Consider the following 18,400-nt stretch of genomic DNA (forward strand, 5'->3'; position numbering starts at 1 on the left):
ATCGTGATATGTTAATGCGATAAAAAAAAAACTCTAACCTTGTCTCCTCTTCCTCGGCTCGTGAGACTTGTCCTCTAACCAAACGATCAGCCAATTCTGCTGACTCAGCCTCTAGCAAATCGTTACGCTGTTTTAGCAAACGATTCTCTCTTCTCAAACGCCGCAGTTCGACCATTTCTTCCTGTTCCTTTTTCTTGACATCTTGGTATTCCTTTTCCATTTTCTTCATTCGCTTTGTATTGATTTTTATAGAATAGGCCAGTTGGAAGAAAGCATCAGAGTCGGCTTCGACTTTTTTAGGGAGTTCCTTTTGGAAGTACTGAAAGAGAAAAAAAAACAAGGAATACTGTTACGGTAACCCTAACAATCTTCTGTTTCATTGTAATAATCTGGCAACTTCATGGCAGCGCAGCTGGCTCAACAGTTTTTGTATTTCTGCACACACGCTGAGTCAAGTTGTAACCGTCAACCAATACACATCTCTTAAAGACAATTTCATCATACTTGCTTAGTTACCTTTTATTTTTCATTAATATCATTTAAAGTATTGTTTGAATAAATAAATTGATTGTTATGTTTAAAACATCGACTTTCTATTGATCGACCATCTCGTAAGAACATCACAAATACAATTGGAGAAGAAGATTATGGTCGCTGCGATCCAGAAAAAAACAGTATGGCACAAGCACAGTGAGAGAGTTTGCACTTTAATTTGCTATATTAGGGGATAACGCAAAGACTCTTCGCCGAAACCAACAATTTTATAAAGGGCAAAGAGGTGGCTTCAATGATTTGTCAAACAAACCAAGCGAGTGACAACATGCCAGTGGTCGTGGCAGTTTATTTTATTTAAATTTTATCACTTCTTCGCGCTTACCTTCAACATGGCTTCCATATCCAATGACAATAAGGTGTCCTTACCCAATAGCAGTAGTGCCAAGGCTACCTTAAATATAAATTCCATGCCTTCGCTTAGGAAAACGTCCATGATAAGACTGCTGATGTTTAAGCTTAAAGAAGTTGTATACAAAGTAAGGAACCAACTGGAAGCATACATGGTAGTTTGGAAACTCTGCGAAAATTTTAAAAACACAAAAATTCCATAAATAACACTTTTCTTCTCCACAAAAGAACCCCCCATTAAGTCTTTACCTGCTGCTGGAAGTGTATATGCATTTCTGGTATCTGTTCCTGCACCAAATTCTCCAATTGATACATACACAAACCCAATTCAGACATTGAGGGTTTGAACATATCACGCATACGATGTTGTTGCATTATTTGAACCAACACCGCAAAAGCCTCCTCCTCCGGCATATGCATTAGAAGTAGGCCCACAATAAATCCAGAACCCTGGCAATAGCCCACCTCACGATCATGTAGTGAATAGGCCTTGATAACATTAAAGAGAGCCTCTTGTCCAGGACCATCTTTCTCTTTGAAGAAATCCACTTCGGGGTAAGTACGAGCAATATCACGCCTTATAACCTTTTCACAAGCCGAGGTGGCTTTTATATATTCTGCATATTGTTTTTTGTCGGCATCACTAGCACCACACAATTGTTGCCAAACGATTGCTCTGGAAAAATAAAACAACAAAATTTAATTAAAAACGTTGAATGTGAGAGTGTAGCAAATCTTAGATTGCCAAAGATGTAAACAAAACCAAAAACTTTGATACCATCAATGAACTTCTACAATGCAATGTGCTACATGATAGTTATGAAAGAGAGACTTTCTTTTTGGAGAAAGACTGTGGATCTACAACAAATTATATTGACAACCAACTAGGGAAAATATCCAAAAATTACAGTTTTTCAGGGTATTTTTAGTTACCTTTTCTTAGGGAAAGGGTAGTTTTAGTACCTTTTCCAATGGAAAGGGGTAGTTTTAGTACCTTTTCCCAAAGGAAAGGGTAGTTTTTAGTACCCTCTCCTAAAGGAAAAGATAGTCTTATTATAATTTCCTAAGGGAAAAGGTAGTTTTAGTAACCTTTCCTAAGGGAAAGGATAGTTTTGGTACACTTTCTTAAGGGAAAGGGTAGTTTTAGTAGCCTTCCTTAAGGGAAAGGATAGTTTTAGTAACCTCTCCTAAGGAAAAGGGTAGTTTCAGTACCCTTTCCTAAGGGTAAGTGTTTTTCCAAAGCGAAAGGGTAGTTTTAGTACTTTTTCCCAAAGGAAAAGGTAGTTTTTGTAGCCTTTTCTGAGGACAGGTTAGCTTTAGTACCCTTTCTTAAGGGAGAGGGTAGTTTTAGTATTATTTTCTCCAGGAAAGGGAAGTTTTAGTACCCTTTCCCAAGGGAAAGGGAAGTTTTAGTACTCTTTCCTAATGAAAAGGATAGTTTTAGTACCCTCTCCTAAATAAACGGGTAGTTTTAGTATCCTTTGCTAAGGGAACGGGTAGTTTTAGTATCCTTTCCTAAGGAATGGGCTAGTTTTAGCACCTCTTCCTAAGGGAAAGGGTTAATTTTAGCACTCTTTCCTAAGGACAAGGGTAGTTTCAGTATACTTTCCTGAAGAAAGGGGTAGTTTTAGTACCCTTTCCTAAGGGAAAGTGTTGCTTTAGTACTCTTGGGGGAAAGGGTAGCTTTAGTACCCTCTCATAAGGGAAAGGTAGTTATAGTAACCTTCCCTAAGGAAAAGGGTAGTTTAAGTACCCTTCCCAAAGGGGACTGGTTAATTTTAGTATTCTTTCCTAAGGAAGTGGGTAGTTTTAGTACCCCTCCCTAAGGAAATGGGTAATTTTTGTACCTTTTCCTAAAGGGGTAGTTTTTGTACCTTTCCCCAAGAGAAAGGGTTGCTTTAGTACCTTTTCCCAAAGGAAAGGTTAGTTTTAGTATCCTTTCCTATGGGAAAGTAGTTTTGGTACCCTTTTCTAAGGGAAAGGGTAGTTATAGCACTGCAATATTCGGGAAAGGGTATTTATAGCACGGTTTTTTTCGGGAAAGGATATTAACAGTACCCTTTCCTGGTGGAAAGATAGTTACAGTATCCTTTCCTAAGAGAAACGGTTTTTACATTATCCTTTCCTAAGAGAAAGGATATTTACAGTATCCTTTCCTAAGAGAAAGGGTAGATTAAATATCCTTTCTCTTGGGGCAGGTATAGTACCCTTCCGGGAAAGGGTAGTTTTAGTATCCTTTCTTAAGGGAAAGGGTAAGTTTAGTATCCTTTCCTATGGGAAAGAGAAGTTTTAGTACCCTTTCCTATGGGAAAGGATAGTTTTAGTACCTTTTCCCTTAGTTATAGCACTGTTTAATTCGGGAAAGGGTAATAAAGCACCGTTTCCTTCAGAAAAGGAGAGTTATAGTACCCTTTCCTAAGGGAAGGAATAGTTACAGTACAATTTTCTAAGGGAAAGTGTAGTTATGGCACCCTTTCCTACGAGAAAGGGTATTTATGGTACCCTTTCCCAAAGGATAGAAGGGTACCATAACTGTCTCCTTAGAGGGAACATGCATTTCAAGTTTCTCCTCCATCCTTCCTTAAAAAAATGTATTTGTCAATGCTTACCTAAAATGATGGGGAATACCACGTCGCACCAATTCACGAACACAAGGATTTTTACGTTTCAAAGCTCCATCCCAATCATTTAAGATGGTGGCCCAAGTGGTCCAAATATCTTCTTCCGCAACAGAGTTGCCATCTGTAAGAAAAAAAAAATTAGTATTAAAAATAAAACAAAACAAAATAAAAAATCCTTCATAACTCACTTGATGTAATGCTAATTTGACTTGTATCCGAATTCTTTCGGCTGTGTGTGGAATGCAAGGAATTCAAGGATTTGGCATCGCTCTCAATCAACTTATTGGCAGCTTCCAATTTTGCCAAAAGATCCATTTCGGAGGTGGGTAAATTTTCATCTGTAGCAACAGCAGGTGATGGTGCTGTGGCACATTTAATATCCATTTTCTTGTTCGAATCCGTTTGCAGGGTGGTGGGCTGATTTGTGGCGGCAGTTGTAGCTGAAGCGGTTGTTAGGGTCATTGCCAATAATTGCAGTTACAATACGTAAACTAAATTGACTTGGTACAACGTCAACGACTGCTGTGTCGGCTTTGGGTTTGTTGTTTTAAGTCTTCCAACAATATTTGGAATACGCTTTGGAATAAACAAACTTAGCCAAATTTAGGCATCTGTTTTTGGTTGGAATTTCCAAAAATTTAAAATTTGGAAACTTAATGTAACCTAAACATGATCCCTTGATGAGTAAGATGAAGTTGTTGTAGGGAGTATTGTTGTAAACTGAAAGAAAAGAGACGAGAAAGCAACATTAGAGTACGTATGGTAGAGAAATTTTAATACCGAAAACTAGGATATGGAACAAAGTTCAAGGATTTTTTCGATAATTACAAGAAAAAAGAAAGGAAATGAAAATATTCTACAGAAATGTTTTACTATAGATCTTGGAATAAATCAAAGGTAAGTTAAGTGGCAGTCCTTTACAGACTAACATGGACAATATGAATCCCATTGTAATACCACAGTAGCGATAGACCAAGTTATCTGGTGGGAATCGCACACACGACCCTCTCATTGGCAATCCGACCATGCTATCAACTCGACTATCAGGGCGGAGCAACTCTGGAAGACTACAAAATTAACCCACGACCCTCGCATTGGCAATCCGACCATGCTATCAACTCGACTACCAGGGCGGAGCAACTCTGGAAGACTACAAAATTAACCAGCAAGGAAAGGCAAAAGAGCCGACTATATAATACTCTACATCTACGTTACAATTACAAATTCGGACAATATAAAAATATATATGTATATCAGAGCTTTATCTAAATCTGAACCGATTTTAAAATAGACCGTTTGAAAATTGTTGTTACTACGGCCATATAAGTGCAAATCCGGCGATAGATATGTATGGGTGCTACATCCAAATTTGAATCAATTTTGATTAAATCTCTCAGATAAGATAAAATCAGTAACAAAATAATCCCGGTCAAATTTTGTGCAGATCGGTCGAAATTTGTTGTTACTGCGGCCATATAAGTGAAAATCAGGCATAACATATATATATCCAAATCTGAACTGATTTTGATGATATCTTGCAAATATGTTAGTATCAGTTACAAAACAGTCTATGCCAAATTTTGTGCAGATCGGTTGAAAATTGTAGCTACTACGGCAATTTAAGTGCAAATCGGGCGATACATATATATGGGAGATATATATAAATCTGAACCGATTTTGATGAAATTTAGCAGATATGTTAAGATCAGTAACAAAACAGTCCATGCCAAATTTTGAGCAGATCGGTTGAAAATTGTAGCTACTACGGTAATTTAAGTGCAAATCGGGCGATGCATATATACGGGAGCTATATGTAAATCTGAACCAATTTTGATGAAATTTTCCAGATATTTTAAAATCAGTAACAAAACAATCCGTGCCAAATTTTGTGCAGATCGGTTGAAAATTGTTGCTACTATGGCCATTTAATTGCAAATCAGGCGATACATATATATGGGAGCTATATCTAAATCTGAACCGATATTTTTGAAATTTTGCAGATATTTTAAAATCAATTACAAAACAGATCATGCCAAATTTTGAGCAGATTGGTTGAAAATTGTAGCTACTACGGTCATTTAAGTGCAAATATGGCGATACATATATATGGGAGCTATATCTATATCTGAACCGATTTTTACCAAAATCATCAGGATATAAGAAAACATTTGCTCTGCTATTAGAGCGATATCAAGATATGGTCCGATTTGGACCACAATTAAATTATATATTGGAGACCTGTGTAAAATGTCAGCCAATTCGAATAAGAATTGCGCCCTTTGGGGGCTCAAGAAGTAAAATAGAGAGATCGATTTATATGGGAGCTTTATCGGGCTATAGAGCGATTCAGACCATAATAAACACGTATGTTGATGGTCGTGAGAGAATCCGTCGTACAAAATTTCAGGTAAATCGGATAATAATTGCGACCTCTAGAGGCTCAAGAAGTCAAGATCCCAGATGGGTTTATATGACAGCTATATCAGGTTATGGACCGATTTGAACCATACTTGCCACAGTTGTTGGATACCATAACAAAATACTTCGTGCAAAAATTCATTCAAATCGGATAAGAATTGCGCCCTCTAGAGGCTCAAGAAGGCAAGACCCAAGATCGGTTTATATGACAGCTATATCAGGTTATGGACCGATTTGAACCATACTTGGCACAGCTGTTGGATATCATAACAAAATACTTCGCGCAAAAATTCATTCAAATCGGATATGAATTGCGACCTCTAGAGGCTCAAGAAGTCAAACCCAAGATCGGTTTATATGACAGCTATATCAGGTTATGGACCGATTTGAACCATACTTGGCACAGTAATTGGATATCATAACAAAACACGTTGTGCAAAATTTCATTCCAATCGGATAAGAATTGTGCACTCTAGAGGCTCAAGAAGTCAAGACCCAACATCGGTTTATATGGCAGATATATCAAAACATGGACCGATATGGCCAATTAAAACACCAACCGACCTACACTAATAAGAAGTATTTGTGCAAAATTTCAAGCGGCTAGCTTTACTCCTTCGGAAGTTAGCGTGCATTCGACAGACAGACGGACGGACGGACAGACGGACATGGCTAGATCGACATAAAATGTCACGACGATCAAGAATATATACACTTTATGGGGTCTCAGACGAATATTTCGAGTAGTTACAAACAGAATGATGAAATTAGTATACCCCCCATCCTATGGTGGAGGGTATAAAAATCGAATCAGAAATTGATTCTGAGTCGACCGGTGTACTTATCAATGGGTCTAGCCCTTCTTAGCGTTGCAAACAAATGCGCAAACTTATAATACCATGTTCCAAAGTGGTGGTGTAGGTTAAAAAAAAAACAAATTTAAAACATAGGGCAATAGGGCATAACGCAAAAAGGTTCTTCATCAAATTTGCTGAATCTTCAAAATATTGGGTTGCCCAAAAATAATTGCGGATTTTTCATAAAGTCGGCATTGACAAATTTTTTGACAGCTTGTGACTCTGTAGTTGCATTCTTTCTTCAGTCAGCTGTTACTTTTAGCTTGCTTTAGAAAAAAAGTGTAAAAAAAGTATATTTGATTAAAATTCATTCTAAGTTTTATTAAAAATGCATTTACTTTCTTTTAAAAAATCCGCAATTACTTTTTGGGCAACCCAATATGTATGTATGTATAATATACATGCATACATATATCAAGAACATATACGGATACATTTTGGCAATGATGGCCACTTTGGCAATTAAAACAACGGCTTGATACCCTGCCGTAGGCTGCTAGTCTCATAGAGCTGCTATATTCCTTAACGGCCCTTACATTAACTAATTAGATTGTTTCCTTTCCATCTTTGCGCTTTTATTGGTCATGGCCACTGGAATTGATGAAGACAAATGATGGTCTATATTTATTTTCCAACAAAATTCTTTCCCTTTGCCATTCCCGTTACAAATGAAATTAATAGTGAAGGCAATTAACGCACAAATAAAACAGACCTTTTTTTTATATAAACAACAATTGCGTTAATGACCCCAATTTGGACAAAATGTATGCCCGTGTTTGAGTGTGTGGGAATGTTGCCAATATTGGGTGGTGGCACAGAAAATGCCGATCATCTGTGTCCCCAAATAAAAATTCAATGAATGAATTGGAGATGGTGTGAAGGATGAAAGCCAATTGATGATTGTCTGAAAACACCCGCTCTGTCCAAAACAATAAAAAAATGAAAACAAAAAAAAATAAAAATAAAAAAAAACTATAAATTTTGTAAACAAAAGATATAATGTAACCAAAAAAGGGGAAAAAGTGTTTTTGGCTCTCTTAAAATTTATAAACAATAACAATAGCAAATCATCGTCTCACCATCAAAACGGCTACCATTAATGACCTTGGCCAACAAATAATAATTCGTTAGCAGCCAACAAAAAAAAACGAAAAGTCAGAAAATAAAAAACCATACCACTGACCACAAACAAACTTTATGGTGATCAATTTCATGACATCACATATAAACTTGATGCCTACCATTCCCCTTACCCTTGACTCTAACTATTGTATGTTCCTATCCTCAGTCACATTGTCAATACACGTCAATATGCTGCCAGAACTTGGAATTAACTGCATTCAATAATTGTCCTTAATTTGATGATAGGCAGGATATGAGGCGTAATGTAGGTCAAGAATATTTGCTTTATTTAGACTTGTGGACTGACATGTTGTTGGCCTATATTGTCAGAAGGCTAAATTCAACTATTTGTGGAAATAAAACAAATTTGCTTTAGATTAAAGCCAATTTAATGTTAGTATCAAGGTAAAATGGAAGTATATATTTTCTCACTTTAAGTAATTTTTTACAGAAGGTTAAAGATTAAAATGAAATAAAATTAAACTAGAGGCTCAAGAAGTCAAGACCCAAGATCGGTTTATATGACAGCTATTTCAGGCTATGGACCGATATGAACCATACTTGGCACAGTTGTTGGATATCATAACAAAAGACGTCGTGCAAAATTTCATTCCAATCGGATAAGAATTGCGCACTCTAAAGGCTCAAGAAGTCAAGACCCAAGATCGGTTTATATGGCAGCTATATCAGTTTATGGACCGATTTGAACCATACTTGGCACAGTTGTTGGATGTCATAACGAAACACGTCGTGCAAAATTTCATTTCAATCGGATAAGAATTCCGCTCTTTAGAGGCTCAAGAAGTCAAGACCCAAGATCGGTTTATATGGCAGCTATATCAGGTTATGAACCGATTTGAACCATACTTGGCACAGTTGTTGGATATCATAATATAACACGTTGTGCAAAATTTCATTCCAATCGGATAAGAATTGCGTGCTCTAGAGGCCCAAGAAGTCAAGACCCAAGATCGGTTTATATGGCAGCTATATCAAAACATGGACCGATATGGCCCATTTACAATACCAACCGACCTACACTAATAAGAAGTATTTGTGCAACATTTCAAGCGGCTAGCTTAACTCCTTCGGAAGTTAGCGTGCTTTCGACAGACAGACGGACGGACGGACGGACGGACGGACGGACAGACGGACGGACATGGCTAGATCGACATAAAATGTCGCGACGATCAAGAATATATATACTTTATGGGGTCTCAGACGAATATTTCGAGTAGTTACAAACAGAATGACGAAATTAGTATACCCCCCATCTTATGGTGGAGGGTATAAAAAGAAAACAGTAAAAGCGTGCTAAGTTCGGTCGTGCCGAATCTTGGTTACCCACCATCATGGATTCCTTATTAACTGAGTTTGTACTTGAATTATTTTGGTCTCAAGAAGTCATGTCGGGATATCAGTACTTAGGGGGGCCTATATGACCATATTGACCGATTCGGATAAAACTTGGCACTGATGTTTTGGATTTTGGGCCAAATTTCAGCCAATCGCGTAAAAAAAGTTGGTTTCTAAGGGCTGAAGGTGTCAAATCCGGGGATCGGTTTATATGGGGGCTATATCTGATTATACACCGGCTCGGATCATATTTGGCATGCATGTTAAAGGTCATAACTCAAGACTTTGTTCCAAATTGAGGTTTCTATAGGCTCAAGAAGTCAAATCCGGGGATCTGTTTTTTATGGGGCTATATTTGTTATAGACCGATTCGGATCATACTTGGCATGAATGTTGAAAGTCATAACTCAAGTCTTTGTTTCAAATTTCAGCCAAATAGGATGAAAATAAAGGCTTCTAAGAGCTCAAGAAGTTAAATCCGGCGATCTGTTTTTATGGGGGCTATATCTGTTTATAGACCGATTCAAATCATATTCGGCATGGGTATTGAAAGTCATAACACAAGTCTTTGTTTTAAATTTCAGACAAATCGGATGAAAATTAAGGCTTTTAAGGGCTCAAGAAGTCAAATCCGGGGTTCAGGTTATATGGGGCCATACCTGTTTATGGAGCGATTCGAATCATACTTGGCATGGCTGGTGGAAGTCATTACACAAGTCTTTGTTCCAAATTTCAGCCAAATCGTATGAAAATTGAGGCTTCTAAGGGCTCAAGAAGTCACTTCCGGAAATCGGTTTATATGGGGGCTATGTCTGTTTATAGGCCGATTCGAATCATATTTATCATGCACGTTAAAAGTTGTAAATTAAGACTTTATTCCAAATTTCAGCCAAATCGGATGAAAATTGAGGCTTTTAAGGGCTGAAGAAGTCAAATTCCGGGATCGGTTTAGGTGTGGGCTATATCTGTTTATAGGCCGATTCGAATCATGCTTGACATGGATGTTCAAAGTTATAACCTAAGTCTTTGTTTAAAAGTTCAGCCAAATCGGATGAAAATTGAGGCTCCTAAGGGTTCAACAAGGGGGCTATATCTGTTTATAGACCGATTGGAATCATACTCGCCATGGATGTTGAAAGTCGTAACACAAGTCTTTGTTTTAAATTTCAGCCAAAACGGGTGAAAATTTAAGCTTTTAATAGCTCAAAAAGTCAATTCCGGGGATCGGTGTATATGGGGGCTATACATATAGATTAAGTATAAGGCAGCCACTGCGGTTATGAGACTTAAGGCGATGGGAGAATGGATTGAGGATGGGAGCAGCTCATACCATCGAGGCTTATCCGAGGCGACAATAGGAAACCTGAAAGGGAAGGAAGAGGTTTCCGATCGGATACCTGAGATGAACCTTGAAGACGAGTTGGAGGCACTGTTCACACTCGACGAGGACATCTTTACCGACAGTAAAATTGCCATAAGGGCAATAACAACCAGGACGGTAAGGTCAGTCTTGCAGTGTAAAGGGCAGACGATTTGGCGGTGAAGGCCAGAGGACTTCCGTCAATAAACTTGGTTAATCCGAAGCCATTCAGGTCGACGCAGTCCGAGTTAAGGGAGTGGGCGACGAATGCGCATGCAACATTGTGGACCAGCGAAACGGTCGGTAGGACGGTGAAAATCCTATGGGGGAGAACCAGATCGTGAGAAACGAGGCTATTACTGAGAGGAAGTAAGACGGAGGACAGTATGGTATGGTATCATAACAGGACACATAGGACTACGAGCTCACTTATGTAAAATCGGTGCGGCAAGTGATAGCATGTGTAGGGCATGCGGGGAAGCTGATGAGACGTTGGAGCATTTCCTTTGTCGTTGCCCGGCTTACGCGTCTAGCAGATACCGACACTTAGGTGGTAATGAAAACAATTAAGAAATTTGTAAGTAACGCGGAATTCCTTACTTAAAATTTTCTTTTTAGAGGTTACTTTATAGTTTTTAGAGCGCACAACAAGCCGATTACTGGTTTAGGTATATGTCCATAGTGGCATGGGCGGATTAATATCTGCACCCTCTTTTCAATCTAACCTAACCTAAATAAGCAGAATTGTTGATTTTAGAGTGAAGATTAGCCAGAAGCATTGCAAGAGCTACCAATGCATACAGAAAGTCACAGTTTGCAGCGTTTTATGGGCTGGTGGCATCATTGGACCGTACTTCTTCAAAGATGATGCGAATTGTACACACATTTCTTTTCCCCAAAATGCAATAGCTTGACTTATATGTCATGTGGTTTCAACGAGAAGGTGCCACATGCCACACAGCACGAATAACAATGGACTTATAGAGAGGCGAGATCGACGAAGATCATTTTTGGCTCAATGGGTGCGTAAATAAGCAGAATTGCTGATTTTAGAGTGAAGGTTAGCCAGAAGCATTGTAAGAGCTACCAATGCATCCAGAAAAAGTCACCGTTTGGTGCGGTATATGGGCTGGTGGCATCATTGGACCGCACTTCTTTAAAGATGATGCGAATCGTAACGTAACTGTGAATGGTGAGCAATACCGTGAGATGATATCCAACTTTTCTTTGCCCAAAATGTAAGAGCTTGACTTAAATTACATGTGGTTTCAGCAAGAAGGTACCACATACCACATAGCAAGCGTAATACTACTGCATGAAATAATCTACAAATATTAAATACAGACCGTAGTATCACTTCAAATAAGGATTTCATGAATTTTTCTGAATTTTATGTGTGTATTTCGTTTTATTTATTTATTTATTTTTTTTTGAAAAACTTTCCTTTCTTTACTACAAGAATTGAGAGGCGTAAATCCTTGCAGAATCAAGGCGGCCTTTCATCCGGGTGACACCAGAATGTATGTTACCCGACGGTTAGCTTTGTGAAGAGAATTCATCAGAAGGAGAAGAGGGAAGATGAGGAATCACAATGAGCCTTAATCCGACCAACGTGGATGTCTAGACGACTAATGTATTGGTGTCATCCTTCGCCACCCTAACCTTTTTTTTTGTGGAGCTATGTTAAAACTTATGAAGCCCCCTTCAATTGATGCATTGGAAGACAACATTGAAGCATTTTTCCGAACATTTTACATTATACCGGCCGAAATGTTGGAAAGAGTATGCTTAAAGCGGATGGGCCATTTAATGGCTGCGCCTCAACATTAAAACATTAAATTATATGCACCGTACTATCGATTCAAATAAAGATTTCATGCGTTTTTCTGAATTTTTGTGTGTTTAATTTGAAAAACTTTCCTAAAGCTCTTAAAAAATCTCCCTTGGTTCCCCTGGTTCTTGATGGCTGTTAAAACGTATCATTGTTGACCATTACGCAATGACAGAGATTTTATTCAAAGTTCCTATGACATTATTCAAAATTGCGTGTTAGCATTTTCTTCCCACAGTTTTTGTTTGGTTGTCCATCTGCTATATAATTATCGCAATCAGATTTCTGGCTATTATTCGCGGTATGTGGTTGAATGTGACAAAGTGGTACATTCTTACAGTCCAACAAAAGATATCAATAATTATACATTACAAACAATACAAAATTAAACACAATAAAATTATGAATTAAAAATATACTATTAAAAAAAAGGGGTAAAGCAATTAACAATTACATAAACATTTTTGTTATGATGAACAGTACTTTGTTTGCATTTTTTTTATATTTAATATGCTCTTGGGTAATACTTTCACAAAACACCACACACACACACACACACACACACACATAACAATGATTTGACAAACTAATCAAAAATATAACGTCATAGTCCATTCCACTATCATAAAATTTCTTTTGAAATTCCAACACTGCTTTGATATTTTGTTCAATTTTTGTTTACTCACTGAAAAATAAAAACAGCAACCAAAAAGTTTTGTTTTTTAACGGAAAGTTTTTTTTTCTGCACTTGTTCATGCCCTCACAAAGCCAGACCAGCAATAAGAAGGTAAAACATCAAAGTTTGTTGGCCACTTGTTGTAGTTATTCCGCCCCTTGCTTTGGTTGCACAAATTAAGCATAGCTCAGTAAATCATTAGCCAAGTAACAGTGGCGGCAATAGTCCACATCGTAGTCAGTTGAGTTAAAAACGTCGGAAGCCGTTGCAAAGGAAATCTATAACTTGTCGTCTTTCTTTGGTTTAATTTTCCTGGTTATTATTATTATTTTTAAATGTTATTTTAACGACTCTTTTCGGTTTTAAGCCAAATGCATGGGAATAAAGATGTTTACCCACAAAATCTTGTTAGCCTTAATGAAAATTGAAACAGAAAACTGAACAATTTTAGCTCCAACTGAAACCAGCAAAAATAGATAACAACCCAACAGCAAAGCAATATTTTAAATCACTTTTCAATTGTTTTCAAAAAAACACAACAAAGATTGGTTTTTGCTGCTTTGTTTGAAGAAAACATATATACTCGTATGTATCTTTAGATTTTGCTATCGCTTATGTGACAAGAATAAGAGAGTAACATTTCAAAAAGGGTTGACAGTTTCGAGTGAAATACATAATAATTTGAAAAATATGTGTGGACATAAAGGTCAAATAAAATGTATTAAAATTTGATACCCACTTTTTAGTGTAGGACTACCAAAAGCCTAGATAGGCACTCAGTTTATAAGATTACAAAGTTTTGTAATAATTGCGTATAAAATTTCAAAAATCGGTCCCCTACTGCAAAGAAAGTACCAAATAGCCCAATATATATTGTCAAGGTATAAATGAATCGCAATTTTGAGCGCTTTAGCTCAATTTGTAAAGAATGTACCATTTTGTATGTTTTATTACTTATTTTGCAATTTTTGGAACCAAAATGTACGAATTTTTAATGTATCATTTAGTCACCCTTTATATTTTTCTTTCTTGTACCTACATGCCGAATTTCAGACCTCTAGCTCTATTGAGAAGAAAGTACCAAATAGTATTAGTTTTGTTACCAAAATGTATTAATTTTTAATATCATATATTTTTTTAGTTGTACCTACATGCTAAATTTCAGACCTCTAGCTTCATCTATGAAGAAAGTACCAAATGGTACCCATTTTGGTACCGAAATGTGCGAACGGTGAATTAATCATTTAGTCAGCCAATATTTATTTCCAAGTTGTACTCACATGCCAAATATCAGACCTAACAGATACATCTGAACAGAAAGTACAAAATGGTACCAATTTTGGTACTAAAATGTACGAATAGATCATTTAGTCATACATCATTTATTTCTTAGTTGTATCTGCATCCCAAATTTCGGACCTCTAGCTCCATCTAAACAGAAAGAAAAAAATGGTACCAAAATGTGCGAATGGTGAATAAATCATTTAGCTACCCAATATTTATTTCTTAGTTTTACCCATATGCCAAATTTCAGACCTCAAGAACCATCTGAAAGGAAGTACTAAATGGTACCATTTTTGTTACTAAAATAAACGAATTTTGAATAGATTATTTAGTCATCCATCATTTATTTCTTATTTGTACCCACACGCCAAATTTTGGACCTCTAGCTTCATCTGAGCAGAAAGTACAAAATGGTACCAATTCTGAAACTAAAATGTACAAATTTTGAATAGATCATTTAGGCATCCATCATTTATTTCTCAGTTGTACCCACACGCCAAATTTTGGACCTATAGCTCCGAATATAAGGAAAGTAAAAAATACATGCCGAATTTCAGGCCTCTAGCTTCATCTGCACAAAAAGTACCAAATCGTACCAATGTTGGTACCGAAATGTACGAATTTTCAAAAGATCATAATCACGCATCATATTTTTTCTAGTTGTACCTGCATGCCAAATTTTTGACCTCTAGCTCCATCTGTAAAGAAAGTACCAAATGGTACTAATTTTGTTACCAACATGTACGAATTTTAAATCATATTTTTCCTAGTTGTACCTACATGCCAAATTTCAGGCCTCTAGCTCCATCTATAAAAAAAAGTACCAAGTGGTACCAATTGCGGTAATAAAGGTATGTTTTCTCCCGCTACCAGTACTATGTTCCTTTTTTTCCTAGTTGTACCTGCATGCCAAATTTTAGACCTCTAGCTCCATTTGTAAAAAAAGTACAGTACATGTACGAATTTTAAATAGAACATTTAGTCAACCATCATATTTTTCCTAGTTGTACCCACATGCAAAATTCCAGACCTCTTGCTCCATCTATAAAGAATGGATCTACAGTGCTATTTTCCATTTTTTCTTTTCATCCTCATCTTTTTGCACCAGATGTCTTTAAAGTCAAATTTCAAAATTCTACTTCTATCCATCCGCCCTGCACAAAGTTCACTCATCTTGAACCTTTTTGGTATCTTTTTGAGCACCTCAATGTACAAATGCCGAAAAAATTAAAAAGAAATAAAATTTAAAGCAAAAAGAAAAGAAATAAAAGAAAGATACACATATTGGAAGTTAAGACTGCCGATACACTATATTCGTGCATATCGCCTTCACGGGAAAGGAAATAATGCAAACGAGGCAACCTGTATGCCATTGAGAACAAAATTCTGCTTGCGGCATGTTCTTACATAATTCTCATTTATCTATTCACAAGCGTCACCAACCAGTCTGTGTGCGAAGTTCAAATTCTTGATCTATATATAATTAATCTTGATGTTCTACATAAGGCTGCACTGGTAAATTATCCAGATCTTCGTTGTCCTGGATAGATGTCATTTTCATGCAAATTTCATTGCCCTGTTCTATATAGACGGGCAAACATAGGACACATATTTGTGTCTATTCCTCTGAAACTTGGAAATAATGTGCAAAAATTTTAATTCTTCACCCAATTTTTTAATCTTACTTTTAGAAAGCATTGCCTTTTACTTCAGCTAAAAATATTCATTAGCACCTCTGTAATGTGCTAATGGAAAAAATACAAATACTAAGTGACACACCTCCAGCAATTAATGAAATTATTTACACTAATTCAACAGTCTCGTGAATATCACTGTAAATAGTGCAAGTGACGTTAAACAACGTAGTGCTTGAAAACAATAACAAATATTTGTACAAAAACAAAAACGAAAACAAAAAATATAAATAATATAAGTGATAAGAGTTATATGAGAAACCCATGTGAAATTTTAAGAAAAACAAAGAATAGGACTTCCCACAAATATAGCAATAGAAGAAAAACAATTATTTCCTACAATAAGCAAAAAAAAAACGCAAAATATGATATTCAAGCTTATTATACAATCAAAACAAAAAACTAAAATGATTTACTTTTAAACTTTAAACAAACTATAGGAGAGACAAATAAAAAGGTATTGAATTTTGCTGGGACGACGAACCCTATATACTTTAGTAGCGGAATCTTATGTTTTTCCTACAGAAGTAATTTTTAGTAAGAATTAAATAAAAGTACCCTACCAATAAAAAAATAAGTATTATTAAACCATACATATTTACTTTACCTTGACGTTTCTATATTCAAAACCAACTACTATTAATATTGATTTAGTTTTAATTTCCTTGTATTACCATATCATGCATTGAAGGGTGAGCTTACATGCACGTGCGTTAAAATAACAACAAAAGAAAAAACTATATACAAATATTGCATTCATTATAAGGTAATTTATTAATTACGCTAAAAGTATGGTAGAGCTGCTTCATTGAAAGAAATGCTAATGCAAACGTCCACGGCTAACAAAACCTTTAATGAATGGATACATGCAGAAGTGAGTAGCAGTGAAGTAAATCATTGATTTTATTTCGCATTGTAACGTTTGTTGTTGGTAAATGCTGTGCCATTAATCAATTTCGATAGGTTGAACAAAGGCAGTAAACAGGCCCCTAACACATGTATACATACATATGCATGAATGTACAACTCCAAAGAAAAACAGAAATGTAATGTGTGACAATAATTATTAATAAGCCATTTCTCAATATGGGAGGGACACGGCTTTTATAAAAGCGAAATTGTGGTTCCGTTTATGGTCAAATGGCTGTTTGGATTTTAATTAAATTTATATTAATCGAAAGAAATTTTTTCCAAAGATATGCCCAATATATATATTAAAATTAATCTTTAATAAGAAAAAGTTGAACAAATATCCAATCAATTTCAATAAATTAACGAGAAGAAAAAACAGCACTTTGTTGTTGCTTTAATTAGGTATCCGTTATTTGTATGCATACAGCCATGTTATGAGAGTAGTATGAGAGAGTATCAGAGATAACTAGTGCAAGAAGAAGTAAGAAGTATGTAAAAATATCATTGGTGAGGAACAGTGTTGCCACTACAAAAAAAATGTCGACCGAAAATTTGCAAAAAACTACCAAATCAGCAGCAAGCCCAACAACATTTTAAGCAAATAAAATTTGTAAATAACTATGAGATTATGCGAAGATAACAAAATTAATGAGCATATAATGGAGTGGAAATATATACAGTAGACATAGTGATGGTTATAAATGAAAACTTCTTGCAAATTTCATTCAAAATCTGATAATAGCTCAAATAAGACAATAAAAATCGACTTATGTATTTACGGTAGCTAGTTTCAAAACTGAAATGATTTTTGCAAAAATTCACCAGTAATATCAACATTCCTAAGAGCCAAATTATGTGGAGATCTTTTTTATACCCTCCACCGTAGGATGGGGGATATACTAATTTCGTCATTCTGTTTCTAACACCTCGAAATATGCGTCAAAGACCCCATAAAATATATATATTCTTGATCGTCATGGCATTTTAAGTCGATCTAGCCATGTCCGTCCGTCCGCAATTCTCATCCGATTTGGCTGAAATTTTGCACGAAGTGTTTTATTATAACTTCCAACTAATGTGCGATCTGGGATCTTGACTAATTGAACCACTAGAGGGCGCAATTCTTATCCGATTTGGCTGAAATTTTGCATGAATTGTTTTGTTATGAGTTCAATGGTTCAAATCACTCCATAACCTGATACAGCTGCCATATAATCCGATCTTGGACCTTGACTTCTTGAGCCACTAGAGGGCGCAATTTTCAACCGATTTAGCTGAAAATTTGCATAAAGTTGTTTGTTATGACTTCCAACAACTGTGCGAAGTATGATATCTTGACTTCTTGAGCCAATAGAGGGCGCAATTT

General features: G+C 36.2%; 1 protein-coding gene across 6 annotated transcripts in view; it reads right to left on the reverse strand.

The window, feature by feature from the left end:
* Positions 1–18,400, reverse strand: part of LOC106081993 (ecotropic viral integration site 5 ortholog) — a 157,698-nt gene that overhangs the window by 23,666 nt on the left and 115,632 nt on the right. For all 6 annotated transcript variants that reach the window (XR_009397904.1, XR_009397903.1, XM_059366184.1 and 3 more), the window contains 5 exons: positions 3,713–4,244; positions 3,513–3,645; positions 1,153–1,579; positions 878–1,072; positions 39–319 (listed from right to left, as the gene is read on the reverse strand). Coding sequence is in view for 4 of the 6 variants with exons in the window: in XM_059366184.1 (XP_059222167.1) it covers positions 39–319; positions 878–1,072; positions 1,153–1,579; positions 3,513–3,645; positions 3,713–3,986 (1,310 nt within the window). In the remaining 2 variants the exon portion in view is untranslated. The remainder of the gene's footprint in view (positions 1–38; positions 320–877; positions 1,073–1,152; positions 1,580–3,512; positions 3,646–3,712; positions 4,245–18,400) is intronic.

Source organism: Stomoxys calcitrans, chromosome 4 (assembly GCF_963082655.1).
Source record: "Stomoxys calcitrans chromosome 4, idStoCalc2.1, whole genome shotgun sequence".
NCBI classification, from domain to species: Eukaryota; Metazoa; Arthropoda; class Insecta; order Diptera; family Muscidae; genus Stomoxys; species Stomoxys calcitrans.